The 25,645-nt window shown below is 59.0% G+C and overlaps 8 protein-coding genes across 8 annotated transcripts; 3 read left to right on the plus strand and 5 right to left on the minus strand.

Moving 5' to 3' along the window:
- Positions 1 to 1,033: 1,033 nt before the first annotated feature.
- On the plus strand, positions 1,034 to 7,212 carry HRG_02346 (chromosome segregation ATPase family protein; the record flags this gene model as incomplete). Its single annotated transcript, XM_044860817.1, has 3 exons — positions 1,034 to 1,134; positions 1,206 to 6,092; positions 6,144 to 7,212. 3 exons carry the CDS (start codon positions 1,034 to 1,036, stop codon positions 7,210 to 7,212), a joined length of 6,057 nt encoding a protein of 2,018 aa, XP_044724450.1.
- Positions 7,213 to 7,543: 331 nt separating this feature from the next.
- On the minus strand, positions 7,544 to 9,985 carry HRG_02347 (ATPase family associated with various cellular activities (AAA) domain-containing protein; the record flags this gene model as incomplete). Its single annotated transcript, XM_044860818.1, has 7 exons — positions 7,544 to 7,902; positions 7,966 to 8,163; positions 8,239 to 8,304; positions 8,358 to 8,513; positions 8,572 to 8,604; positions 8,743 to 9,001; positions 9,092 to 9,985. 7 exons carry the CDS (start codon positions 9,983 to 9,985, stop codon positions 7,544 to 7,546), a joined length of 1,965 nt encoding a protein of 654 aa, XP_044724451.1.
- Positions 9,986 to 11,794: 1,809 nt separating this feature from the next.
- Positions 11,795 to 12,699, minus strand: HRG_02348 (ankyrin repeats (3 copies) domain-containing protein; the record flags this gene model as incomplete). The annotated part of the gene is made up of 2 exons (XM_044860819.1): positions 11,795 to 11,966; positions 12,071 to 12,699. The coding sequence occupies 2 exons, from the start codon at positions 12,697 to 12,699 to the stop codon at positions 11,795 to 11,797; spliced, it is 801 nt and encodes a 266-aa protein (XP_044724452.1).
- Positions 12,700 to 14,282: 1,583 nt separating this feature from the next.
- Positions 14,283 to 14,671, plus strand: HRG_02349 (DASH complex subunit dad3 domain-containing protein; the record flags this gene model as incomplete). The annotated part of the gene is made up of 2 exons (XM_044860820.1): positions 14,283 to 14,402; positions 14,495 to 14,671. 2 exons carry the CDS (start codon positions 14,283 to 14,285, stop codon positions 14,669 to 14,671), a joined length of 297 nt encoding a protein of 98 aa, XP_044724453.1.
- Positions 14,672 to 14,986: 315 nt separating this feature from the next.
- On the minus strand, positions 14,987 to 16,604 carry HRG_02350 (37S ribosomal protein S5; the record flags this gene model as incomplete). The annotated part of the gene is made up of 2 exons (XM_044860821.1): positions 14,987 to 15,207; positions 15,335 to 16,604. 2 exons carry the CDS (start codon positions 16,602 to 16,604, stop codon positions 14,987 to 14,989), a joined length of 1,491 nt encoding a protein of 496 aa, XP_044724454.1.
- Positions 16,605 to 17,324: 720 nt separating this feature from the next.
- On the plus strand, positions 17,325 to 17,561 carry HRG_02351 (uncharacterized protein; the record flags this gene model as incomplete). The annotated part of the gene is made up of 1 exon (XM_044860822.1): positions 17,325 to 17,561. One exon carries the CDS (start codon positions 17,325 to 17,327, stop codon positions 17,559 to 17,561), a length of 237 nt encoding a protein of 78 aa, XP_044724455.1.
- Positions 17,562 to 18,412: 851 nt separating this feature from the next.
- Positions 18,413 to 19,575, minus strand: HRG_02352 (uncharacterized protein; the record flags this gene model as incomplete). The annotated part of the gene is made up of 3 exons (XM_044860823.1): positions 18,413 to 18,610; positions 18,663 to 19,250; positions 19,300 to 19,575. 3 exons carry the CDS (start codon positions 19,573 to 19,575, stop codon positions 18,413 to 18,415), a joined length of 1,062 nt encoding a protein of 353 aa, XP_044724456.1.
- Positions 19,576 to 20,111: 536 nt separating this feature from the next.
- HRG_02353 (rasGEF domain-containing protein) lies at positions 20,112 to 22,656 on the minus strand (the record flags this gene model as incomplete). Its single annotated transcript, XM_044860824.1, has 5 exons — positions 20,112 to 20,201; positions 20,264 to 21,747; positions 21,802 to 22,011; positions 22,065 to 22,274; positions 22,350 to 22,656. 5 exons carry the CDS (start codon positions 22,654 to 22,656, stop codon positions 20,112 to 20,114), a joined length of 2,301 nt encoding a protein of 766 aa, XP_044724457.1.
- Between the last annotated feature and the right edge of the window lie 2,989 nt (positions 22,657 to 25,645).

Genomic DNA, 25,645 nt, shown 5'->3' on the forward strand with positions numbered 1-25,645 from the left:
GATTGGTCACCTTGGAGACGATGGACTGTCAAGGGGTAGGCAGGTAGTGAAAGGACCTAGATGACGGGTGCTTCAGGCCGCCTACGTGTGGGCAAGGGGCTCGCCGAATGAGCAGAACAGCACCAGTATGTCGGTTGGGCATAGAGAAAGAAGACACACTACTCGGCTCTTTAATCTCAACCACTTGGTACAGAGTGTTTGTTCCTACCTGCTGCATGCATTTACTTTTGCACACCGCCTGGGTCAAGGGTGGACGAGCAAACAGAGACAAAGTTGCAGTTACGGAGTACATACGTGGGAGAGGAATCGCCAGGGGCCAGCTGTCGAATCATCAGCAATATCATCAAGGGACGAGCAGAAAGCCCGGACTATTTGATGTTGAGTCAAAAAGGTGAGTTGTTGGCGAATCGGATTGGATCGAGCACGGCACTTTGGCTCCCGCCCCCGGACCCCGCTAATTACTCCGCTGGCTCTTAGGCTTTGTTCATAGGTGATTCGAGGTACTTGTAGAAGTAGGTACGTACTAAGGTAATTATGTATTTACAGCCACCTGGGCGGCACTGACGTGGTCCACTACGCGCCGTTGCCCCAGGCGACGCTCGGCCGATGGCGCAAACACACAACACACCAGCTCACCTGCCCCGAGCCCAACAGCCGCCCGTCTGCGACAGAGAGCTGGACAATGGAAAGTAGCCCCCTGCTGCATGTGTGTAACTTGCTTCGCAGTGAGCGCCTCCATTATTAGCGCGTGTTGTACCTACCATGCGGTGAGCGGCCCTGTCCGCGTCGCCCTCTCTCCTCTCCTCTCTGTTTTCCTCCAAGACAGCATCTGGGATTGCGCAGTTGAACTGCAATTTCATCTCTTCAACCAGTCTCCCGCGACAGCTGCAGAGTACAGCCTCGCAGAACTTTGTAATCACCATCGGCCTGAAATCGACCGACCAGCTCCGGGACCGAGTACCCGCACCGGAGCTGCTGCGGTGCCCTCGGCACACAGACATACATACCTTCGCATCCACTGCTTCATTCCAGCATGCCACAGTCGGAGAGGGACTCGCCCCCAGAGGGCGAGAGACGTCTGAGACACCAACACTCTGCCTCGTCGGATCATGGTAGCCGAGCTCTGGTTCCCATGTGCGTCGTCCTCATTTCTTCTACCTTACTACAACTCCGTCTTTCATGTGGCGCAAGCTGACGAGGACCAGGTGGGATAGCTCGGATCCAGACCGCGCGCCGCCGCCTCTGCCTCTGAACCCCCAGTCGCCCAGCTTCTCCTCGCGCGCCGGCACCTCGAGCGCCATCCAGTCGGCCCATGCGGCCCTTGGCGAGCGCGCGCGCGAGAGTGCTGCCCTCGTCCCCGCCCTGGCCAGGCGCATGAATGACGGCTCTCCCGAAAAGGCCTTGGTCAAGGGATCCCACCGGCGCATGCAGTCGTTGCAGCCCGGCTCCGTGCGCGACCTCAGTCTCATGCTCGAGGGCCCCCGCATCTTGCCGCAGACTCCTGGACGACCGGGTGACAGGCAGGACAGGCCGTCGACTCCCACGCAGGGTTACCCGGGCTTCGAGTCGCGATCCAACGAGCATTGCACCGACGGACCGCCATCGATGCCGGGGCCCAGCTTGACGCCAATCGTTCGCCCGACCGTCCGCCGACCAGCCACTACCCAAAGCATCCTGGGCGAGAACACGCCGCCTCAGTCATCGACAATGCTCGCTCTGCAGGCCATGGGTGCTCGGCCGAGGTCGCAGGACGGCGAGCCCGCCCTATCCAACATCACAAACGGCGCCTCGGTCGGCAAGGGGCCCCATAGCCTGGAAGGACTCTCTGCGCAGATTCTCAGCCTGACCAGCATCGCCCAGTCCCTGAAGAAGGACCTGACACAGCTCAGCAGGCGGAGCAAGGACAATGCCACCGACTTGTTGAGCCTCAAAGAGGCCACCAGCACGAGAGACGAGGATATCCGCAGGGGCCTCCGAGACCTGATGGGAAACATGAGCGAGGCATCGAGCAGAATCACGTCGCGCGAGCACTTTGCCGGGCTGTTCATCGACAACAAGCCCCACTGCACCTCGCCCTCGAATGGGCGGCCCTTTCAAGTGCCCCGGATACCATCTCCCAGGAGCTTTGCCGACTCGATTGACGGCGCTTCCGTCAGCACGCCGTCGCTGTCCGGCGCCGCCGAGGGGGCCGCGTCCATTGCGCTCCTGGACAAGATTCTGCGCGGGCTCGGCACCAAGGAGGGAAACGAGTCGCTGCTGGACCTCCTCAAGGAGCTGGCCGAGAAGGTATCTGGCATGGCCACGGCCGACAAGATCGACGAGCTCGCCGAGCTCGTCCGTGAGCAGTCGGAAAGCGCAATCGTGCCCGATGTTTCAGTCCGCTACAAATCTCTCGGCGACCAGGGCTCGCTGGGGCTCAGTGACAACGGCGCCTTGACCCAACGAATGGAACGACTGCTGAACAGTGGCGAATCCCGGAGATCCTCGGCACCCCCAGGGAGAGGCGCAGAGCTACTGAACGAGGACCTCATCCAGATCATACGCTCTGTCAAAGATAGCGTCGCTCAGGGCGGCGGCCTGACCGCCGAGGTCAAGGCCCTGGTGCGCGAGCTCCGGGGCGAAGTCCTCGGCATGGGCCGCGAGCTCGGCAAGAGGCTGGAAAAGATGGGCGACAAGGCCATTGAGGAATCCGAGGCCCCTAGCAAGGACGAGGTCTCAAGGGTGATTGATGAGGGCCTGGAGCAAATGAAGGAACAGCTGAATCACGTTCTCCGCGAGCACCGACGCCAGTCCCAGGCTTCGGCATCGTCGCAGAAGACGCTGGTCGACTACCAGGAGATCTACAACGCCATGCGAGCAGCCCTCCGGGACAACGAGGCTTCCCGAGGCGAGATGCCCGACCTGAGCAGGGAGGACGTCATCGAGGCTGTGCGGGACGCATGGGAAAACTACAAGCCCGAAATCGAAGTTCAGCATCTGGGCCTGGAGCGCGAAGAGGTCTTGACGTGCCTCAAGGAGGGGCTCCAGGAATACATGCCCCGTGACGAGAAGCCGGCGGGGGCCACGAGGGAGGAGGTGTTCAAGGCCGTCGTCGAGGGCCTGAAGCACTTTGTGCCACCGCAGATGGACACGACAGCCACCATATCCAGAGACGAGATCATCGAAGCAGTCCGCGACTGTCTCGAGGAGTTCGAGTTTCCCGTGTCGGCCTCTGCCGTTGGCCACGACATGACACACAGCGACATGGTGCACGCCGTCAAGGAAGGGCTCGAGGGCTTGGATCTCCCCCGCGGCGACGCCCTCGTTGCCCATTCCAACAACGACGAGGTCCTGACGCGGCTGCACGACATCATGGACTACCTCAAAGCCGAGTTCAAGGCCGTGTCCGAGGAGGCAAAGGAGAACGTCGCCGCCAACGGCCGAGACACGGAACAGGTGCTCGACGCAACCAACGACGGCCTGGAGAGCCTTCGCGCAGCGCTCGAGAGCTACGTCGACCGCGCTACCGGCGCCTCGGGCCAGGAAGAGTTCATGGAGAGTCTTGCCAGAAGCATGGACGAGTTCAAGGAGGAGCTCACCGAGTTGGTGTCCCAAACCCAGGTCCGCGATGGCCCGCACAATGAGCGAGACACGGAGCAGATCCTGGACGCGACCAAGGACGGCCTGGAGAGCCTTCGTGTCGCCATCGAGGGCTACGTCGATCGCGCTACCGGTGCCTCTGGCCAGGAAGAGCTCATGGAGAGTCTTGTCAGAAGCATGGACGAGTTCAAGGAGGATATCACCGAGCTGGTGTCCCAGACGCAGGCTCAAGACGGCTCGCACGATGAGCGAGACACAGAGCAGATCCTCGACGCAACCAAGGACGGCCTGGAGAACCTCCGCGTCGCCATCGAAGGCTACGTTGACCGCGCCGCTGGGGCCTCTGGACAGGACGAGATCATTGAGAGCATCTGTAGAAGCATGGAGGAGCTCAAGGAGGAGCTTGCGCATGTGGTATCCGAGGCCAACGAGAGCTCGCGTGAACAGCTTCAGACCGAGCTTGAAGGCTTGCGGGAGATTGTAAACTCCTCAATGGTTCCCGCGAGCCCCCAGACCCCCAACAACAACCAGGAAGTACTCGAGGCTCTGCACAGTGGTCTTAACAGCCTCAGGCAGGAAATCCTCAGGCCACGTCCCGAAACCAGCGAGATCCTGGACGCCCTGCAGGAGGGCCTAAACGAACTCCGCGTGGGGATCGACAAGGTGACGAACAAGCCCGTTGACCTGACCGCCAATGACGAGATCATGGACGCGCTCAGGTCGGGCCTGGACTCGGTGCGAGCGGACATTGAAGCTCTACGCGATAGCAGCAACGACAAGACGGTTGCAGCCGTGACGGCACTCAGCAACGAGGCACCCGATAACGCCATTATTCCTGCCGACATGATCAAACAAGACGACATCAAAAACCTCGAGGTCCTTATCACTCAACTGAGAATCAAGGTTGAGGCCATGGAGCCCCAAAGAGAGACAGAAAGCCTTCATCAAGAAGACCTGGCCCGATTGGAGGACATGCTTCGCGATGTGCAGGAGCGCGTCAACGACATCTCGTCCCGGGCGCCACCAGCTCCGGTGGAAGAGGAGGAGGCGAGAGACGCTCCTCCGGCAGCCAACGGTGACGCAGCGACCAAGGAAGACGTCGAGGCCATCGAGACGATTCTCCGTAACACAAAGGCACTCCTCGACGATCTGATTGACGGAGAGCAGGCAGTCCGCAAGGAACATCTGGATGTCGTCGAGAGTCTTGCCCTCGAGACCCGCGAGACTCTGGGTTCCGTGTCTGACCAGCTTGGAGGCGTCTGCCAAAAGGAAGACTTGGCGGAGCTGGAAACCCTCCTCGGCCAAGTCGGTGCCCGTTTAGACGAGACGAAGGAGCTTGCGGAAAAGGATGCGGCCAACGACGACAAGGCCACCAAGACGGACATTGAGGCGGTAGAGACGGTTGTCCTCGAGATGAAGACAATGCTCGACGGGCTCGCGGTCGCTGATTTTGCGTCGTTTTCGAACAAGGAGGACATTGCCGGCCTGGAGACGGCTGTCAAGGAGGCCGCGGAGAAGCTTGAGACCCATGTCGAGTCATCCTCCAAAGCTTTTGACGACCGACAGGCTGAGATTGTTGGCGTCGCTGATCGCGTGACGGACGTCAAGGCCTTTTTGGAGGAATTCCAGGAGACCGTCAAGGGCCGGCTGGAGGAAGGCTCCACCGGCCTTGAGGCGCTCAACAAGCTCCTCGAAGGCATGAGCGAGACGGTCGCAAAGAACGAGAATGTTGGGACGGACTTGAAGGAAATGCTCGACACCATGAAGACGCAGTTCGACGAGTCCAAGGAGGTTGTCGCCGGTGCGCGGCTGGAGTCCAACGAGAAGCTGCAAGAAGCCACGGAGAATATCGGCACCAAGATCGACGACAAGATGGCAGAGTTGATTACCAAGTACGACGAGTTCAAGGCAGCCATGGACGAGAGGAACGCAGCAGGCGAAGCTCGAGACATTGAGACGGAGGCGGCCGTTGTCGGTACCAAGGCCGTGGCCGAAGAGGTGAAGCTGCTCATCGACACGCTGGGGTCGACGGTGACGGACTCGCTGGAAAAGATGGAGGAAGCCTCCAAGACCGTCTTTGCTCAAGTCGAGGAGCTCGCTTCTCGTGCCGAGGAGAACCACACGGATGGCAAGACGGAGCATCAGCAGACGCGCGATCAAATCCAGCAAACGGTCACGGCCGTCGAAGAACTGCAGGGCGAGGTCAAGGAGTTTCACCCCCAGATCCTCGAGGCAGTCAAGGACCTCTTGCTCCTCGTCGGCGAGCACTTTGAACACTCCAAGGCCTCGACGACGGAGCTGCAGGACAAGATTGTGGAGTCGAAGCCGCCGGAGCAGCCCGCGCTCCCGCCTCCCGAGAAGTACGACGACTCAGAGGTGCGCGAGAAGCTGGACAGGTTGACGGAGCTCAAGTACGACGACACAGGGGTGCGGGAGACGCTGGGAAGGCTCATTGAAGACAAGTACGACGACTCGCAGGTCCTGGAGAAGCTGGAGAAGCTGGCCGAGCAAAGGTACGATGACGCGGGAGTGCAGCAGAAGCTCGACAGGCTCGTGGAGCACAGCGACAGCGCGGCGGAGGCACTGGCCCGGCTGGAGGCTCTAGATCAGGTGCACCAGTCGGTGTCCAAGACAGCCGCCGACCTTTCGCAGTTCCTCTCCAACCAGACGCAACGCATCGCCGACGACCACGAGGATCGGGAGCGGACTCTCCAAGAGACGACTGCTATGCTCGAGCGCAAGCTTGCCGAGAAGGAGCACCTGGAAGTGTCCGTGTCGAGTCTAAGAGACGAGGAGGAGAGACTTCGGCGGAGCGTCGTGAGCCTTCGCACAGAGCAGGAGAGCCTCATCAGACAGAAAACGAGGCTCACCGGCGACGTGTCTTCGCTCGAAACGGCCATGCGACTGCGCAAAGAGGCGTTGTCCGACATGGAGTATCGCGCAGATCGCCTGGAACGCCGCATCATGGAGGGCGTCATGGACCATTCGCGGGTGCTGCTCATGGCCAAGAGCAGCAAAGAGGGCGACAAGATGAGCCGCAAACGCACCAAGAAATCGCCGGCGCAGCAGGCAGAGGCGTGCAAGGCGCGGCCGGCCGTCAACATTGCGCTGTCAGCGAAGCGAAACCTGGCACCGGCGGCGCAGAACGGAGCTGCTCGACGTATTGCGTCGCTCAGCCAGATGAACAACAACGCGCCGTCGAGCATGGTGAAGAGGAGCCAGAGCGTCAGGACGCCCCACGGCACGGCGCTCCGGAAGCGCAGCTGGGGCGGCGGCATGGGCAAGGGGTTCGACGCCGAGGACAAGGAGAACGTGGGCGTGAGAGAGACGGTGGAGGAGGTTGAGGAGTCCGAGGCCGGGGCGCCGCCGTCGCTGGACGGCGAGACGGGCGACGACGGCTCGACGACGGCGCTCGACTCGACGGTTGTCGACGACGACGACGACGGCCACAGTGACGCGGGGACGCTGCGTCGGAGCAGCATGGGCACGACGGTGCTTACGTCGAGCACGGGTCAGTACACGGAGTCGGAGGCGGCGTACAGCGAGTACGACGACGGCGGCAGCGAGTACTCGGAGAGCGCCGTGGGGACCGAGGCCGGCGGAGACAACGAGCTCGTGGTGTACGGGCAGTAGTTGCTTTCAACCGCCGCCGGTTGAGGGCAGGGGAGCCAGAGTCGTGCCTCCTCTGCTTGCGGCGACGTCGACGAAGAGAAACGAGTACATGTGCAGCCTTGGGGATAACGATGTCATGGATCAACAGCACCAAGATTGTATTACAGCCTCGAGCGTTCTAGTTTTAGTTTTTTTCGATTAGAATCTTGACCGTTTTACCTTCCAAACGTGCCTTTCCGTGTATAGCTGGGACCATGTGTAGGCTTGACATAGGGGGTTGGTGCCGAGGCTTCTCAGGGGGAAGATGGAAGTGCGGAGAGCGTGGACACGGACGACTGTACGGACACCCGATTCAGGCCTCTTCCAAGGTCGCCACACGCTTGCGAATGTTCAAGACGGTCGTGAGGTGCCCGAGTCTGAGTGGCTTATCATAGTTGGCCAGAACAAGGGCTGTCTTGATCGAGTTCTTGATCTCTCTCCCGTTCAGCCGCGTCTTTGCCAGTTGGTCAAAGTCGCCGTCGGCAAGAGAAGCCACATCCGGCCCCAGCCGCTGGACGAAATTGACCCAGACCTTTCGGCGACACGACTCATCGAGGTCATGATACGGAAGGACGAGGTCAAGCCGGGACTTGAAGGCCGGATCAATGGCCGCGACGCGGTTCGTCGTCAGGAACATGAGGCCACGGTAGTACTCGAGCTGGCGAAGGAAGACTAAGGGGTGTCAGCCTTGGCCTACTGCACGCCGCTGCGGCGGACATGGGCAGCTTGGCATACTGGACACGAGCTCGTTCCGGCGGAGACTGCTGGCGTCTCTTTTCTCGAGGTAGACGTCGGCCTCGTCGAGCAGGAGGACCGCGTCCCACAGTCGGCAGCACTCGAATGCTTCCGCAAGGCCGGCCTCGACCTTCTCGGGGGCCGTGCCAAGATCCCCGGCGCTCAGGACGTACAGCGGCACGCGAGACTTTTCCGCCACTGTTCAATCGTGGGCCGGTCAGTCATGCCTGAGCTGGATGGTGAAGCCGTGGAGGGGGAAATGATGCGTCTTGCCTGCTTCAGCTGTCAGGGTTTTGCCGACGCCCGGAGGACCGCAAAGGAGAATGATGATGCCCTTTCCTGTAGCAGCAAGTCAGCCTCGCTGCCGATGCCCTCTTTGCAGCAATCTCTACCCTTGTGGGCGATGAAATCGTCAAAGCCCTGCGTGCTGAGCCCGCGGCGATCCGCAAAGGCCGCAATGAGGTCCTTCTCGCCCTCTGGAAGCACGAGGTTGTCGTAGGGCGAGGTGTCCCACTCGACGGGTTCCATGTCGTCGACGTCGAACTCACCTGAGAGGCAGCCCGTCAGCAAACCAAGCCATCCAAGAGGGTGCCTTCAGGACCGTACACCATTCCTTCGCTCGCAGATCAAAGCCCTTGACTCGGGGGACGGCAAGGATGCACTGCAGTTCAGTAAGCGCAGTCAGGTCTTCCCTTCTGTCTGATTTCTTGTCCTTGCTGTCTTCTGGCTTTTTCTCTCGGCCCCTGTATGCTTTCTGAGCCCTGCTTCTGCGTTTACTGAGTCTGGGATACACTAAGACTTTGGTTTCGGGCCCGGAGGAGTCGGACCCGGAGGAGATGGACCCGGAGGAGACGGATCCAGAAGAGCCGGATCCGGAGGAGCTCGGGGGACGGCCATTGTCCGCTGAAATTGCGCTGAGCATTTGTGATGAGAGGCTTCCAGGACTCGTCAGAGAGTCAAGGGGAGCCAGTTTCGGGGCCACCGTCTGCTGCACTTGATGGTATGCATGAGCGTCAACGATGATGCGACCGGAAACCTATATCTAGACGTCAGCACAGTCTAGCAGACAGCTCGGCGCGAAGGGTGAGCTCACCGGCTTTTCCACCATGAAACTGCCTTGCCTTACGTATTTCTTTCCCGTGTAGGCCCTGGTGTGGAAGCCCCGGAGGGCTTCAAACTTCCTTCCTCTCGCCAGGAGCTTCGCTTGGAGCCCCTTTCGATCCGGCGCAAACTCAAGGGGGATGATGTCGAGTTTTGTGACGAGGATGGAGTCTTCGTACTCGAGGATGTTTTGTGCTTGGCTGCCCAGCCCACAGGACTCTCCGTTCCAGTCAACGTGAACCAGTGTCAGAGCCCAATATGCCGGGCAGGCCCTGGTGGCGGGCACGAAGCCGACCCTCGCCAGAGTCGACACGCAGGGACTGCCGCTCTTTTGAGACACCACGAGAGACCCCGGTGCCAGGATGAGCCAGAGATTGCGGAACGAGACGGTCCCTGTCTTCCGGGCACTGTCTAGCGCAGACAGGTAGGAGCCGATGGGTTGCTCCAGTTCGCGTCGCAGGAGCTGTAGCTCATCGGAATCTGCCTGGTCGCAGAGCTCCATGATTCTGTCCCATCGGTGGACGTACGGCTTGAACGGAGGAGCGATGGCGTACGGCGTTGCGTCAGGGTACCAGGACGGATAGTCGCTGAAGACGGCGTCGAGAAGGCTCCGTAGTCGTGGGCTCTGGGCCTCGACGGAGTGCGTGACCCAACTCAGGTGCCCGTCAGTTTCGACCCTGGAGCGGCGATGGATGACGGCAAACTTCCTTCCCAGTTCTGCGAGGCGTTCCTCCTCGGCGGCCAAGTCTTCGAACTCGGACCATTTGGCGTCACGTCTGGACGTGGAGTGGTTGTAGAGTGTCATGATCTCGCAGAGGGCACCCTCCTCGGCCGGTTCATGCTCTTCCATGCGCCTTTTCCACTCAGGAGAGGCTTGGGTGCCATGGCTGAAGGCCAGGGTTCCTGTAAATGGAATCATGGTCGAGAATGTGAACTGAATGTCTGGTGTTGGATTGCAAGTGGTAGTAGCTGCCTCACTCAAATCGACTGCTCTTTATAAGACGAGGATGGCTGGGGATATTGCATAGAAGCTGACTCCGTGACTGTCGTCATTGTCTTCTCTTTCTCCAGCCTCACTGGACTGGACACCCCTCTGCTTCAGAGGATCAGCGGATGCCCTGTATGCCACAGAGCATGAGCCTCATCGTTTGCTAGCCTAGTGCTGCAATCATCTGTGCTTGCTGCCTATAAGGCGTCCAGGGCTTCGAGATGGAGAGGCTTAGATCCTTGCTGCCTGCTCGCCTGGCTTGGTGAATTGGGCATCAGTGCACAAGGTCCAATCATCAGAGGCTGCTGCCTACTGCCTGTCAGCCTCCTGCGAGTGCGTGCGCTTGAACCAGAGAGAAGAGACGGTTACTTACTCGCGGTAATGCATGTCCACCCGCTTGAGGGCCAATCCCAGACAGTCGTTCAACACGAGCCGAATATCCTGTACCTCCTTCTCATCCAAGCTTTCCATGACTTCGCCGTGCATGATGCCCAGCATGTAGCGTTCGCCTATCAGCCGATAGTACGGCCCAACTGGTCGAAGAAGCAACGGGACTTTTGCACCCAGCAGGACCGCAACGACATCGCCAGGCTTGCTTTCTGGAGCCACCAGGCCCATGAATCCCTCGGTAGTGACACCGAAGGACGAAAATACGAAATCCCATGATACACCGCTCGGAACATGTCTTGAAAGCTGAACATCGCTGATAAATGCTTCTTCAGGTCCTCGGCCGTAGGCTGTTTTGACGAGTCGTCTGTTCTTGCATTGCTGAACGCCGAAGGGTTCTTCTTGAAACCCCAGAAGCCACAACTTACGTGGTCGGGGTCTGGCCTGAACTCTGCAGCGGTGTTTGGCTCGACCGCGCTTTTGTGTAGGTCAACCCACGTCTGGTCTGTGGTAGGATAGGAGCCTGAGGAGTCTTTCATCATGTCTATGTGATTATCGATCGACGTGACGCTCACAGACGCTCTGAGAGTCAGGGCAAGAACCACTCTTGTGTGCAATATCGGCCCTGAGGGCTGAAGATCTCTCTGGCATGGCTCGGTAGGCTGCCCCTGAATGCTGCCATCGCCGCTCATGTGCTCGATAAAAGCCAAACAAGGGGCATTGCCAGACGCTTGGAAGATGCCTTCGAGTAGCATGGGATACATTTCAAGACCAACTGTAAAGTCGGGAAGCCATGAAGGCAAGTCCAGCGAGACAAAGGGAGGTCTCACGTGGCTCAGGAAATCCAGAGAGCCTTGGGGATCGCTCTCCAGGCAGTACCGTGCCGCGGCGGTAAAGACGTCCAGAACAGAGAGACTGTAATCGTCGAAACTGGGCGACTCCCAGCAGAGAGATGACCTTGTCCCGGGGTTCCATCGCGTGCCGATGACGTTGAGTGTGCAACAGGCTGCCAAAGTCGAGCAAGGAACTTGGCCCTTGCTCGACACGCATACGCCTGTTGTCGGCGGGCTCTCCAGGTGCTGCTTCCAGCTCTCTCCTCCTCAGCCCGGCAAACTCCGTCCGCGCGAACTGCGGATTCAGAACCCTGACAGCGCCAGGGGCTGCGTCCGGACTTGGTGGGACTGGCAGATCATCTTGAATGTAGCATGCCGGGAATATTCTTGACAACTTGCTGCTGTCGCCGAGCCGCTGTTCAGGAGGGATACAGGGATGGAGCGCCGTTGGGTTGGCCTCGATTACCTCGACGATTGCCTCGTGCTGTCTCAGGATGGCATGTGAATAGGGACTTCGACCTCAGTCATCTGTAAAGTGCAGATCGACGCCGTCCTGGGCAAGAATGAGTCGAGCAACTGTCCTATGCCTGCCGGCCAGCGCCAGCGACAGCGGCGTTTGGCCATCCACGTCGCTCGGGTTTGGCCTCACATTGCCCCTGGCGAGCAGCATGCGCACGACTTGCTCGTCCCCCCTTGCAGCAGCCCATGAGAGCGCCGTCCGGGCTCTTTGGTTCTGAGCGTCCGCATCCACTCCAGCCTCGAGGAGGAGCTGCACAATGGCGCTTGAGCAGCATACATAAGTGGCGTGTTGCCTTGGTCGTCCTTGGAGTCGGGGTCGACGCCGGACTTGGCAAGGAGAAGCCTCGCGACCTTCTCGTGGCCATTCTGCGCAGCGTATGATAGCGGTATTCGCCCCCTTGGGTCCTTGGAGTCCGGCTTGACGGCGTGTTTCGCAAGCAGGACCTCGACGGTCTCGCGGCGCTCATGCTCTGCAGCCACTGACAAGGGCGTCCGGCCAACGAGCGCACTGGATTTATTGTCTTTGGACTCGTCATCAAAGCCGTCGTCGGCAGCTTCTGCTTGCTTCCGTCGGGCATCCAAGATGGCATCGAGAAGGGCCTTGACAATGCTCGCGTGTCCCATCCACGCAACTGCAAACAAGGCCTGGAATCCCTGGCTACCTCGGGTGCCAATATCGACTTCCCTGACCAACAGAAGCCGGAATGTTCCCTCGAAGCCTCTAAACTCAGCGTACCAGAACGCTGTGTGGCCATTTGTGTCTTGTATCCCCGGATCGCAGCCCCTTTCCAGCAGAAGCACAACCATCCAATGGTTGTCCTGGTGTGCGGCCGCGACCAAAGCCGTCTGCCCATCGGCATTGACTAGGTTAGTTCTGGCGCCTTGTTTGAGCAGCGGTTGCGCCATCCGCTGCAAGTTGTAAACGGCCGCAATGTGCAAAGGCGTAGCTCCGAATTCGACCGTTATCACGGCACTAACGCTGGCCCCATTCTCGAGCAGGAACTTGGCGACGGTGAAAGCGTCGGTCTGTGCCGCGCGGCAGGGGGGTGTCGCGCCCTCCGAGTCGGTGGCCTCTATATCAGCTCCACGTTGGACCAGTAGTTTGACCAATGCAAGGTGCTGATGGAGGACAGCAGTATGAAGCAGCGTTGACCCGTCCTGGGCTCTTTAGTCAACAGAAGCCCCGTTGTCAAGCTTGGTCCGGAGAGTTGTCCCATCACCATCCCGAGCCGCCGTGATCAGTGGACCGTCGGGAATTTTCCCAGGACAGGCCGTGGTGGGTTATCTCTGCTTCGATCTCTGCGGGTTACAATGTCCTCTGCTATATAGTCATGTCGGGGTGTGAAAGGCGACGACACCTTCACTGCCGTCGATATGCGTTATTCCTATTCTTGGTAGCCGATTTTCAGCCTCAGACTTCCGATCACCATGGCCTACCCCGGCTTGGGCGGACATGGCCACGAATGCCTCTCAGCCCCTACGAATGACCGTGGACCATCATTGGGTAGCACATGTGAGGCGTGGGCGCAGTGAACACCGTGAATAACAAACAGCACAACGCCTTGGTTTACGCAGCCACGGCTCTGGCTGATTGGCGTCATGTATAAAAATAGCACTGTATTTAACTATTTATCCAGATCCCTCATATAGCACCCAACCGGTCAGGTAGGTTCCCTCCCTGGGCTGAGCCGCAAACTGCCGGACGCTTGGCACAAAAAGGAGGCACCGTCAAGTTGGAAAAATACCCCTATCAAGCAAAATAGGGGCACCCCCGGTAGAGGCGTTGTTACCGCGTATTATAAGTCTCTTTCTTTCTGTCGCGACAGTTACTGGTAAATGGCAAATGTGGTATATCGGGTTTCCAGGACTCCCCCCAATAGGAGGTATACCGCCACAACAGCAAGAACAGCACCAAGCGCTTACCGTCGCCCTCTATGACTAGCGTACAGGCAGCCCTACGAGGCTACGAGCAGAAAAGCCCCTGCCACGGAAGAAATCCACGGCCATTAGGGGGAAAGTTGCAAGTGCCAGTTCTAGGTTACCGTAGCGCTAACACGGACCCATCATTGCGAAGCAATCGAGGAACTGGCAGAAAGGGCCGAGAAATACATCGAATTTCTGGTTCAAGGATTCAGGATAGAACGAGAGCTCTTCCCGAGCTCCCTCTGTCAAGCTGAGAAAATACCGCTACACCATGCAAAATAGAGGCATCCCCCCCTTGGAGGTGTTACTAACGCGTATTATAGGTCCGTATCTGCTCTGACACCTTCCTTACAGGCTTACACACAAACACACGTGACCCATCATGTGACACTACGCCTGAGGATCTGATAGCTTAGGCCCCCCCAATGGATACAACCCCGCCACAGCTAGCGGCAATCGTTGGCGCTCGCCTTATCGTCGCCGCGAAAACCCGCCGTCACGCGCCGCGCGACAACAGCCTTCTCCCTCTCCCCCGTCGCCCCTTCACCCACGGCGCCGCAATCGCAATGGAGCACGCCGGCGGCACGGGCGGCAGCAGCAGCAATCTTCTCTCGCCGCCGGAGCTGACGCCGCTGGAGCAAGAGGTCCTGGACGAGTACGAGCGCCTCGCCAACAACATGAAGCAGGTATGTCTCTTGCGATTTCTCCTCGAATCGCCCGTCCGCTCTCCCCCGCTTCTGTGCTGGCTCGTTGTGCTGAGGCCAGGTGTGTGGGCCAGCTGGCCACGGAGCTCGACGGCCTGGCCTCGCGCCCCGCGACCGAGATCCTCGACGGCCTGCGCGAGCTGGAGCGCAAGACCAGCCTGGCGTTTACCCTGCTCAAGGCGAGCGTCTACAGCATCGTGCTGCAGCAGGAGATTGACTGGGGCGAGGGCGACGAGGCGGGGACGCGCTGAGCAAAGACTAGGCGGCGCGCACCGACGGCGTAGAGCGCCAAGGGGAGGGCATGGTGATGCCACGGCGTGTCGAGGAAGAGAGAGACACGGCCCGTGGGGCGCCCGGGGACCATTTGATGATACCCAGATACCGACAAACGAGGCCTGTCCTCGGCAGTGACATTCTGCAACACGGCACGACCAACACTAACGACATTCGCAACGCCTCTTGTCTTTTTGCGCGTCATTCAGTGAGCCCGTCGATATACAAGTAGTGTACACTTCAGCAACTCCGCCCGTACCCCCTCACACTGAGAAGCCCTACGGCCCGCCGTCTCAGTGCACGGCGCCGCCGTAGTAGACCTTGCGCACGTCGACGAGCTTCTTGCCGCGGCCTATGGCAATGCTCTCCGGGTTGGGCTGGTTCATGAGGGCCTGGTACGTGGCCTTGACCGAGTTCATGGGATTCTTGGACCGTGGGATGCGCGCCGAGATGTCGTGCAGGCCCGCGGCGCGGCACATTTCAAAGATGCGGTGCGGGCAACGGAGGCCAAAGCCTGGGGGGCGGCGCTCGTCAATCGTCTGCCAATACAGTCTTGCTTTCTCGGCTGCTTCCAACAAAGCGAGCGCAAACGAAAAGTAGAAAGGGGGGAGGGCAAGGGAGGGGCCACAGCCGGAACTCACCAGGAGGCCGACTGAATAGCTCGACAATTGTGCCCGACACCTTGGCCTTGACATCGCCGTAAATAGTACGGTTCTCGTAGCGGCGTATAGGCTTCATGTTGCGGATGGCCAATATCCCGGCCGTCTCGCCGGCAATGCCGGGCTCTGTCGACTTGGCCATGCCTATGCCCAGCCAGCCGTTGCCGTTGCCGGCAATTGAGAGGATCGAAGTGCTGCGCACCTTGCCCAGACGAGTCTGGTTGTGGACGAAGCGCATGACGAGTGTCTTACAGGTCAACGACTGGATCTCGTTGAGCGTCATGCCCGTGAGGCGCTTGAGCTCCTGATACCGGCCCGAGTCGTCCCTGCCTTCGTCGTCTGCGTCGGCCGCCCTCTTGTATAGGCCCTCGACGCCCGGCACCTTGCCCAGCTCCGGGGCCTCAGCCGTGTGTATCCGGTTGGCGCCCGCGGGCCCGTCCTCGATGAGCTCGAGGTTGGTCGGCTCCAGCTCGCCATCGTTGTCGTACTTGTGTAGCTTGTTGAGCTCCTTTCTCCACGCCTCGTTAATGGCCGTGTCCAGCTGGTCGATCTGAGCCCGCGTGAGCGTAGCGGATTCCGGGACCTCGGCCCCAGACTCGGCTCCCTCATTTCCCTCCTCGATAAGGTACTTTTTGAGCAACTCCGGGTCGTTTTCCAGGTCATCAAGCTCCTCTGGGGTAAGGTCTAGAAAGTCTTGCCCTTGACTCTCCTTTACCCTCTTGAAGGCCCGGATCATGGCCCGCGTTGCCTGGTTGCTTGCCTTCTCCTCCGTCAGCTTCATCATCTTGGTGCCGTAGGCGTCGGCCCAGTCGCTGGGGCTCAGCCACTTGGGCTCAGTTGGCGTCATCTCGATCTCGGGCTTGATGTCGTACTTGGGGTTGAGCACGGTAAAGTCCTCGACGTAGGTCGGGCGGTGGGCGTCATCGCGGAAGCGGCCCTGGATGATAAAGTCGTCCGGGTTGACGGCCTTCTCGCCGGCCTCGATGGCCTCGAGCTGCTCCGGCGTGTACTTTTTGCTCAGGGCCGCGCGGTCCGTGTCCGAGTACTCTGGAAACGTCTCCCGGCGGTACTCGGCCCGTTTCGAGGGGTCCAGCAGGCCCAGCTCCTCGGCCGAGACGTTGCGGAACCGTGACCGCCGCTTGGGGCGGGGCGCGGAGCTGTGCAGCTGGCGGCATGGGACGGCCGTCGTCGGGGATCGTGTCGGGACGAGGCACCGGCCGAAGAGGCTGCGCGCCGGACGTGCGACGCTCATGGCCACCGAGCTAGCTGCCCGTCGGGATCAGGGGTGAGACGGGTCTGCGAGCGTCTGCGGTCGGAGCTCTCTCTCTTCTGTCGTGAGTCAATCTGGTTCGTGCTCGCATGAGCTCGATTTTTTCCCCAGCCAAGCATGTTTCCCGATTGAATGCCGCTCGACCCTGATCGGGACTAGCGTCAGCCTTGCGCGCAACGGCAGGACTGTGCGGAGCGGTAATTAAGCAACCACGAGAGAGAGGTAGACTTTCAACGCACGTGATCCCTCACATGTCAGCCCGGGAGAAACTCCAGGGTGGGGTGGTGGGGCGCATGACCCTTTTCGGTCATTGCGAGTCACGACAACATCTAACCGCCACCGAACCGAACCCCTTATTTCTCTGCTCAGAAGCAGGAATATGTCTATTTCTGCGTTGCAATCTCACTGGTGTTGGAAAAGCCGAAAAATATACTTGTGAGAGCACTCGGATGCTTCCCCCGCCGGCCGCGGATGTAATTTGGCGTCCCCGCCATCAAGCCAAGGACGTCGTGGTTTGGTCCTCTGGTGCACTGATGAAACGTCTCAGGACAGCCTCCTTTTCCCATGTCCCAAGGGGGCCCAGCGCTTAACAAAACAAATCGATGGCGTGCAGACTCGTAGTCGCCAGTCTTCACCTCGACCATCCAACACTTGTCCCGCCTCTTATCCCTCGCCCTGGTGGCCTCATTCTCAGCGCCCGCCATGGCCAACTTTGACTGGCTCAAGTCCGTCGGCGCCACAAACGAGGCCGTCGCCGTCCTCAACGATCAGCCCAACCTCTTCGTCAATCTCGTTGTCGTCCTCATCGGCCTCACCCTCCAGTGCCTCTTTCTCTGGTTCATCCACTTTGCCACTCTCAAGCCCGAGCAGAAGAGGAAGAATCGCAAGAACAAGAAGCCCCAGGACAATGCCAGGGGTGCCGCCACCGCCAAGATTTGAGCAGTCCGCGACAGGCAGAAACGACGTTGCCGCCGAGGGCTCGCCGTTGCAGCTGATTGCGATGGGAATAAACACCAAGAAGACCTTTGAGCCATGTCTCAAGTCTTCTCAATATGCATGCAAGAAATCATGTCCGGATATTGCGCGAGCGGGCTTGGGATGGTCATTTACTTTGATGCTTCACACTCAAATAGTTCTTGCTGGCAAGCTCATCTATAATATGACACATTGTCTCGAATACGGCCCCTTTCAGTTTCCTCACAGTCTGCTGCTACAGACCGCGTCCCATCCCTCGGTAAACCTCCGGTCGAATATAGCCACTGCTCAAATGCTGAAAATGCGTCCGGGTCTGGAGATGAGAAACTATACGCTGGCTTACTTTCGCCATGCACATCACTCTCCGCCACCTCTGAACCCTCGGAATGCACACGCGTCCAGGTGCTGCCAGGCAGCTGCCGAGGAGAAAAGTCTCCCAGTGGCAAGTGGTAGCTGTGATACTCGGTGGGCATCGGACTGCTGAGAGGCTCGCTCGAAAAACTCGACTGTGACCCTAGATAACTGGAGCTAGAAGATTGAACTGGCGAAAAAAACTCGCATCCGGTAAAGGCGTTCGAAGCCATGTATCCTGTCGCTGGTGGGTGTATCCTTTGGCGCTCTGGAGTGGCCGTCTTGTTCAACAGCCCGAAATGCGACACCATGGTAGGCTTGGAGTCTGAACCATCCTCGAATGAGAAGCCAGGGCCTGGAGAGTGACTGGGCTCAACGGATGCGGGCGAATCCGTCGGGCTCTCTCTACCCTCCGCCGATTTCCTGGGAACAGGCGCAGGCCTAACAGTCGAGAGCAGAACTTCCTACGCCCTTCTCTCGATTCCAGCCACAACTTGGTCTCTGGGTATATGAGTGGTCTGGGTGTCTTCGCGAGCCACAGATACCTGCGTTGACTCCCCCAAAGACTCGACGGCCTGTCTCAGACTTGGCGACTCAGCACTTGTCATTCGAGCCAAAGACGTGGCTATTATTGGGAGGAGCTTTGCGCGATCCGACACCGTCTGTGGCCCGTATGAGTGAATGTCCAAGCGTTGCTTGTCTCCGGATGCTTGCCTTTAGGTATGGGACGTGGAATACCGCCGGGGCAAGAGTGGCGAGGGAATGCAACGGACTGCTCCGCAGGATCATGAATTCTTTGTGTTGCCCCTTTTGCCCGCAAACGAGTACTCTGATGGCCACTTGAACCAAGTCCCGCGCCCTGCTAGAGCCTATGAGGCTCTCGACTAGCCGTGCGGAGTTTGTATCCTCCTGTTCCGCGCGTTGCTTATCCTGTTGAGAACTTGCCTCGAAATCCATGCTCAAGACAAAGGCTTCGACTGCCTTGCGATCGGCGTAGGTCAGGCCGTGGTAGAAATCACCCTCGTCCGGGGCGGTTACCGAGGGAAGCGTCTCAGTCCTAGCCAGCCCGTCTTCTGTCCTTTGCCTCTTTCGTCTGCGACCTTTCGAGGCACGAGACGCTCTCGTGGTAGAAATGTCGATGCGGCATGACGAAGATCGAAAGTCCGCACTGAGCGCTCCCTGCGGCGCGATCAGGGCCGACGACAAGTCGGGGTGCTGGATCGAAAAAATCATCTCTCCGGGCGACCCCGTACGCGAGGTGCTGCCACAGTACTGCAGCCGAAGCCCCAGGCGATCCCAAACCTGCGTCCTCAGCCGGCTACCCAGGGCCCATGGGCATGAGGTGGCTTACCTCGCACTCTCCCACCCATTCGGCCAGTCGAGCCTCCTCGTCGATTCCAGCAATGGGCTCTCCTTCTACCAATATGGTGACGTTAAAGTGACAGGAGCCCGCTCGACAGATCCACAGGTGCTTCGTCGTGACCAAGTCCAGTAGCTCATCGCTACTTGTCAGGCGGCCCCGGCTCTCTGGCAAGCCGAGCAACAGTGACGCCTGGACGACCAGCTCCAGGTCTTCGAGCTTGCTAGCAACGCGTATCGCAGGCATCGAGACTGTCGTGTGCCGCATCTTGTCCCTTCGTCTGGCCGAGCTCGGCATCGCATTCCGAGGACAAGGTTATCGCCAAACAAGGACGGCTCTCGCGCTGCATTGCCTACGAGCAAGCTCGCATACTGGAGGCTGGTCGAGAAACGCAGCATTCATGGGCCAAACAATGGCATGGTTGGAGCCAACCTCGTGGCCGTGGAGATGAATTTTTGCGAGTGTGCGATATCTCATGGTCAAAAGATAAGGTGCGTGTACCAAGGCATAGATGTGGCAGGACCGTCAAGCTTGGTCTCGCCCCATGAGTAAGGAGCGGCTCGGCGAAAAAAAGACTTCGCCCACTTGATTTCAATGCCGCAGAAAGGCCACAGATACGTGACGTCGTCATCTTCTCACATGATGCGTTTGCAAACGCGTCTAGCCCTTGGCAACCCCCCCCCGAACCATCACGTCCGGACCTGCCAGAGGCCTTGATCGATGAGATGCCCGAGTGCCGTCCATAGAATCCCGCTCCGCCCCCTAACCGAGTGCTTTGCCAAATTCCTCGCTTGCAGATCTACTTACTTGGCGAACCAGGGGAATTTGTTCTTGCTTGGCTCGACGGGGCCCGACGAGGGGCTCTCGACTTGCAGACTTCGCTGATAGATCTCCTGCCGCATACATGTCAGCGAGGCTGCCCGGCGCCTGGGAGCCGGATTGTGCGCGAGCTCACCTCATCATCTGTAGGCATGCGACAGTCCAGGATCAGGTCTCTTGCAGAGTCGTGCTTGGCCAAGTTGGGATATGCTGTGCCCTGGCTTTTCATCATGGGCAACAAGACCTCTCCCAATACTTCAAACTTCTTCCAGTTGATGCGGTCCCTGTTTGGTCCCACAAACGTCTTGCTCCCTTCCTCGGCCGACACCAGATCGCGGCGATGCAGGGGAATAAAGGGAATTCGGGGCAGCGGCGAGTTCTCCCAGGCCAGTCGATATGCGAAATGGCTCTTCTGTGTCCCCATCAGGATGACCAGTCTCGCGAATCGCTTCTGGACATCGGCGGGGACCAAGCCTCTTGTCTGAGCGAGCCTGTGGATGGCCGTACCGTTGATCCCGGCCAGCACTGCGGCCAAACCATTGTAATTATTCAACTGTCGCAGTTTAAGGGCAATGTCCATGAACTTTTCCAGCATCTGCGCCCGGTGCTTCGGCTTGTCTCTTAGCAGCACCATGTTGGCGACCCACTTGGCAATGTGGTTGAAATGATTGATCATGCGATTGATGTTGCACAGGCCTTTGCACTTTTCCTTTTCCGCAGCGGACAGGCTGACGTGGCGGACGAAATCGCGGATCCGAATGGATGAAAACATGATCCAGTCGATTCTGGTGAGCTCGTCGGCAATATGGTCGTCGGAAATGTCCATGAAGATGTGGTAGCGGAATTTGTTCATCGGCTGGAGATCTTTTGGTTCCAGCAGCGCCGCCTCCCTCTCGTATTCGTCGGGCGAGTTGAACTGGAGCTGGCTACCGCTCTCGGTCCCTCTTTCGGGCCCCGAAGTTTCCGAGCTATTCGATCGCCTGCCACCCGCCTCGTCGCTGAACTGGAGAGTGCTGACGCCATCGGACAACTGGCCAATCTCCTTGGACAGAATCTTGCTGGCTATTTCATCGCCGGCATCATCCGTATTTGCCCAGCCGGTATCGTCGTCTATGATGACGTTAAACCGAAGGTTGCGACGCATCTGTTGCGACGCAATCGAGAAGATGGGCTCGGTGGACAGGTGGGTGATGAAGTCCTCGAGGTTCTGCCGCGTTGTCGGCCGAGCAAAGTCACCAGGATACAGCGACACCCATTTCGCCACCACCTCAATTATCCTGAGTTGGGTTGCCGTTTTCGTGAGATAGTGAACCGACTTGTCGTCTCTGACTCGGTCCAGCCGGACAAGAATGGCCGAGAAGAGGTCGCCAGGGGCGGCAAACTTGCGATATAGACACAGAAAAATGTCGGAGAAGTTGTTGTCTGCTCTTGACAGCCGCAGCGCAAGCAGTCGGTCGACGAGTTCGTCAAACGTGACGCCCGCCATCCTCGGCTGCCTTTCTACGATAATGTCATCGCCTCTTTGCAAGATGGGAATGTCGTCGGCGTATTCAGGGGAGTCTCCATCAGACTCTTCGAGTTCGAGGAAAGAATCGGCACCGGATTTTCCCATCCGAAAGCCTTGTGCATGTCAGCGGTTCCTTCTTGATCCTCGAGGTGCACCATGATGCTCACCTGGTCTTGCGCCCCTCGAAGCTTGCGTGCGATGATTATCCGAGGATTGTGGATTCGCAAACCCGCGAAGGACGGAAAAGTCGGAGCTGGCACGACTGTGCTTGCTGTGCTCGCTGAGAGGTCGTCCGGCGGCAGGATCTGGGGCTTCGAGGTTCACCGCCGATTGGGCCCGTCTTCTCGGGGCCGTTTCGCCATTTTCGTCTGGGGTTTCTTTAGCACATGACTTTTCCAGCCCACCAAGAACAAGCCGGCATCTTGGTTACCTCTTCGGTGGGCGATTGCGACCCGGAGTATAGTCTGTAAACACGCTTGAGAAATGTCGGGCTTGTCCATGAAGGTTTTATAGCTGGCTACACAAGGCTTGAAGACCTTGTGATTTGCAATTGCGTCGGCGTCCACCTCCCAGTCCTCCGTTGGGCTGTCACACTTGCATGCGACGAGGACCGCGGGAAGGCCAGGGCTTGTGAGGGCGGCTGCCTTGAAGGTCAGCGCAAGGGACTTGCTGGCACCATTCAGGGGTCAGGACGGGTCGCGGTTGTGGCGCGTACCGATGATTTGAGGGAGGCCACGCATAGACTCCTGATTGACGACGTCATACAGTACGAGGGAGGCATCCACTTTTGGGACAATATGGCCATTGATCTGCTTCGGCCACGAAATCGGCTGGGGAGAGTTGAGTTCGAAAGAGGCGAGATCTAGCTCGAGAAGAGTGACAGAGTGGGCGACATTGTCGACGACCAAGCGAACGGTGGAGGCATTGGATATGGGCGGTCGCGGCAGGCCCAAGACACGCTGGATAAAGGACGACTTGCCGACGGCGGAACCGCCGATGACGGCGATGTTGAAGCTCTCCATGGTGGAGGCTGGAATCGGCTGCAGGACAAAAGGCCACGATCAGCACTTGCGTGTTCCCAGCAAGCTCGTGTCAATGCCAAGCTAGAGTAGCTCGGTAAGCGGAAGAGGATTCGGAAAGGGGAGCCTCTTGCGCATATGCCGCCTTGATGCTTACCCAGTGATCTTACGGGTGGCCAATGATCATAGACTCTCTACGGGGCGATGGCCAGCATTGGTTCGTGCCGTTGCCATGTCTGGTGTGGTGGAGTTTGGGGGCGCAGTCTCTGTGAGAGGGCTCTGGTTCGGTATGTGCGTCGAGGGCTGGGTCGAAGGGTTGGAAGAAGGGACGGTCGACGACGGAGACGAAGGTCTTGGAGTCGTTTTAGGTCGAGCCGTCGTCGAAGGGGTTCAAGAGATGGCGCGCGAATGAGAGGAGGCTGCCGGTGACGTTACTCAGCGTGTGGGCGCTTCGGGTACTCGAAGTCGAAGTCGGTGTCGCGGGGCCGGATGAGGGCCCGTGTGAAGCTTCGGGGCCGTCTATTCTAGGACGAGGTGAGTCTTTGGAGCTCCGAATTTGCTCGGAATCGTGACACAGGTCGCGGACTGAGGGCGCCAAGGAGGAGGCGAGCGCGAAGGTGGTGAAGAAGCGCAGGAACAGGCTGGCAACGAAAGGAAATGGCGAATCGAGTTGAATGAGGAGCGGCAGCTGCGCAGCCAGGGACGGCGAAGAAAGAAGAAACACGGCGGTCACTAACCGAAGACGCACGACAAGGCCCGCTCTGAGGCTCTCGAGAGGCGCAGCAGATTGCCGAGACCAAGGGACGGGCCCGCCTGCGACCTGAAGGAGCTCCGGGATGAGAGACGGGAAGCTTGCAGTCGACGCTCACCGCGAGTTCTGTACGCTGTGTAGGCGGCGCGGGGTGGGTGGTGGGTTCGGCGGCAGTTTTGTAGTGGCTCACGGGTGCCCAAGGTGGTTTCAGGTACCTCGGTTCTGGTACCGTGGCTGCTGCTCGTAGCTACCTTAGTTAACTTACCTGCCTGCCAGCGAGCGGCAGAGCGCACACAGCCGGGGATCCAGCCGGACCTCGTAGGTGAAGAGATGACAAGGAAACAAGAAAATGGAAAAAGAAACATGCAGCTGTCGCGAAAAATATGCGAGGCAGGGAAACCCTTGGTTCCACTCGCCACCCTCTTCCCAGTGCTCTCCCAGCGCTATAACGCAGGGCAGTGAGTGAGTGTCCCCTGAGAGAGAGCTGTCGCAAGCTGAAATGGGCAGCCACCTAAGTAACTACTGGTAAGGTATCTGGACACCTTTTAATAGCCCAATGCCCTTCTTACAACACACTGCGCAGTTTGACGACATTGACCAACAAACCCTAACCCTTCCGAGCTGTGTCGAACCGGCCGGGGATGCCGCGTCACCATTTCTCGGCGGCGGGCCCGCAGCGCGGCGACTGGACTTTGGGAGGCGAGGGCGGCGAGATGCATGCTTTGCACATGGGGGCTCAGGCGGCACCCGATTGCCCTGGTTTCCAGGTTGTCGCGCCGCCTTGCCCTCGACTCAGCTGTGGCCGGGGGCGCGAGGACGAGACAGCCAACCATGCTCCTGTGCCAGGTACGCCCTCGGCTTGTTCGCGGCCGCTTCTTCTTGGTGTGCTGCCAACTGCCTTCGCGCTGTCGGTGCATGCACGAACCCCGGGCCCGCTCTCGCAAAACGCCGTCTTCTGGACAGCGTCAAGGGCGGATGATTGCACAGAAGCCGATCTGAGGGAAAAGAAAGGAAGAGCCCCCTACTGTACTGTGAGTCTGCAGAAGACTGTGGGCCACAATGGCGGCGAGCAAACCTTTCCGCCCTCCCATTGATATCATGGACCTTTGCCGGTGTTGGCTGGCATTCAGCTCCAGCCCTGATTTTTCTCGTCTGCACCCCTTGCCTCGCTGACAGGGCACCAAGGAAGCCCGTGACAGGTCCTTGATTACGGCCCTCTCAGCGGAGACGGACGGCCGTCAAATCGTGTCTTAACCTGTAGCACGGGACGCCATCGGGCCTCGCTGTCTCACCTATTCTGGGCAGCTCTCTAAGCATGATGCGCTTGCAGCCCGGGAGATCGGTTTCCCGTCCCGATCGCGGCGCCTGCTCAGTGGCAGAGAGCAGTCGATATTGGGCGGCGTGCATGTACTCGCATACCAATTCTCACCCTCGGACGCTCGGAGGCTTGAAAGAACAAGTGTCTGGACTGTCGAGGGAACACATACCGGACTTGTACCCTCGAGACCGCCAACCGCCCTGACGCTATCGACTCATACCCGGTCTCGAGAGGTTTGCCTTTATTACTCTGACCCCGTGTCCTCGGCGCCGGCGCCGTCTCGTGCATGGACCTCCTGAGAGCCAGCGACGGACGGCTGCATCAATATGAGCCAGCTTGCAGCGAAGCGGCGCCCAATACAGACTGCACGAGGATACCGAGAGGCTGCTCTCATTGTGTAACTGGCGCCCCGAAGGCGTCACTCCCTGGAAAAGCGAAACGAAACGAAACGAAACGAAACTGAGGCAGAAAAAGGAAAAGCGGGGGCCAAGAATCAAGGGTCGTCGTCCGTGAACGCCAGCGGGTGGTGCATTGCAGAGAAAAGTCACCTCCCTAATTTGAACGACGTGTTCCCCCATCCAACCAATGCCGCGGATGCGTAGAGGTCTCGTGCTCTTTGGAGTGAGATATAATTACGCTTTCTCCCTTTGGCCCTATCGTCCTCCTTGAGGGCCATGCTGGCGAAGAAGAGGAGAAAGGGGGGCGAGGGCGCCGTCGACCATTGGCCTGCTGCTGCAGCAAGTTGCTGTACGGGAGCACTGCAGCCGTCCTTCATCTCCTCTTTGGCCGAGGCCTCTCTGTAACCTCGCACAAGCCGATTGTTGAGATTCCCGTCCGTGTGTCCTCATGCACAGGCAGTCTCCCGCCCAACAAAGTCGACAATGGCAGCGGTGACCTGATGGATGGACCGGCCCCGGCCCCCT

This window comes from Hirsutella rhossiliensis (genome assembly GCF_020360975.1).
Source record: "Hirsutella rhossiliensis strain HR02 chromosome Unknown scaffold00002, whole genome shotgun sequence".
Lineage (NCBI taxonomy): Eukaryota > Fungi > Ascomycota > Sordariomycetes > Hypocreales > Ophiocordycipitaceae > Hirsutella > Hirsutella rhossiliensis.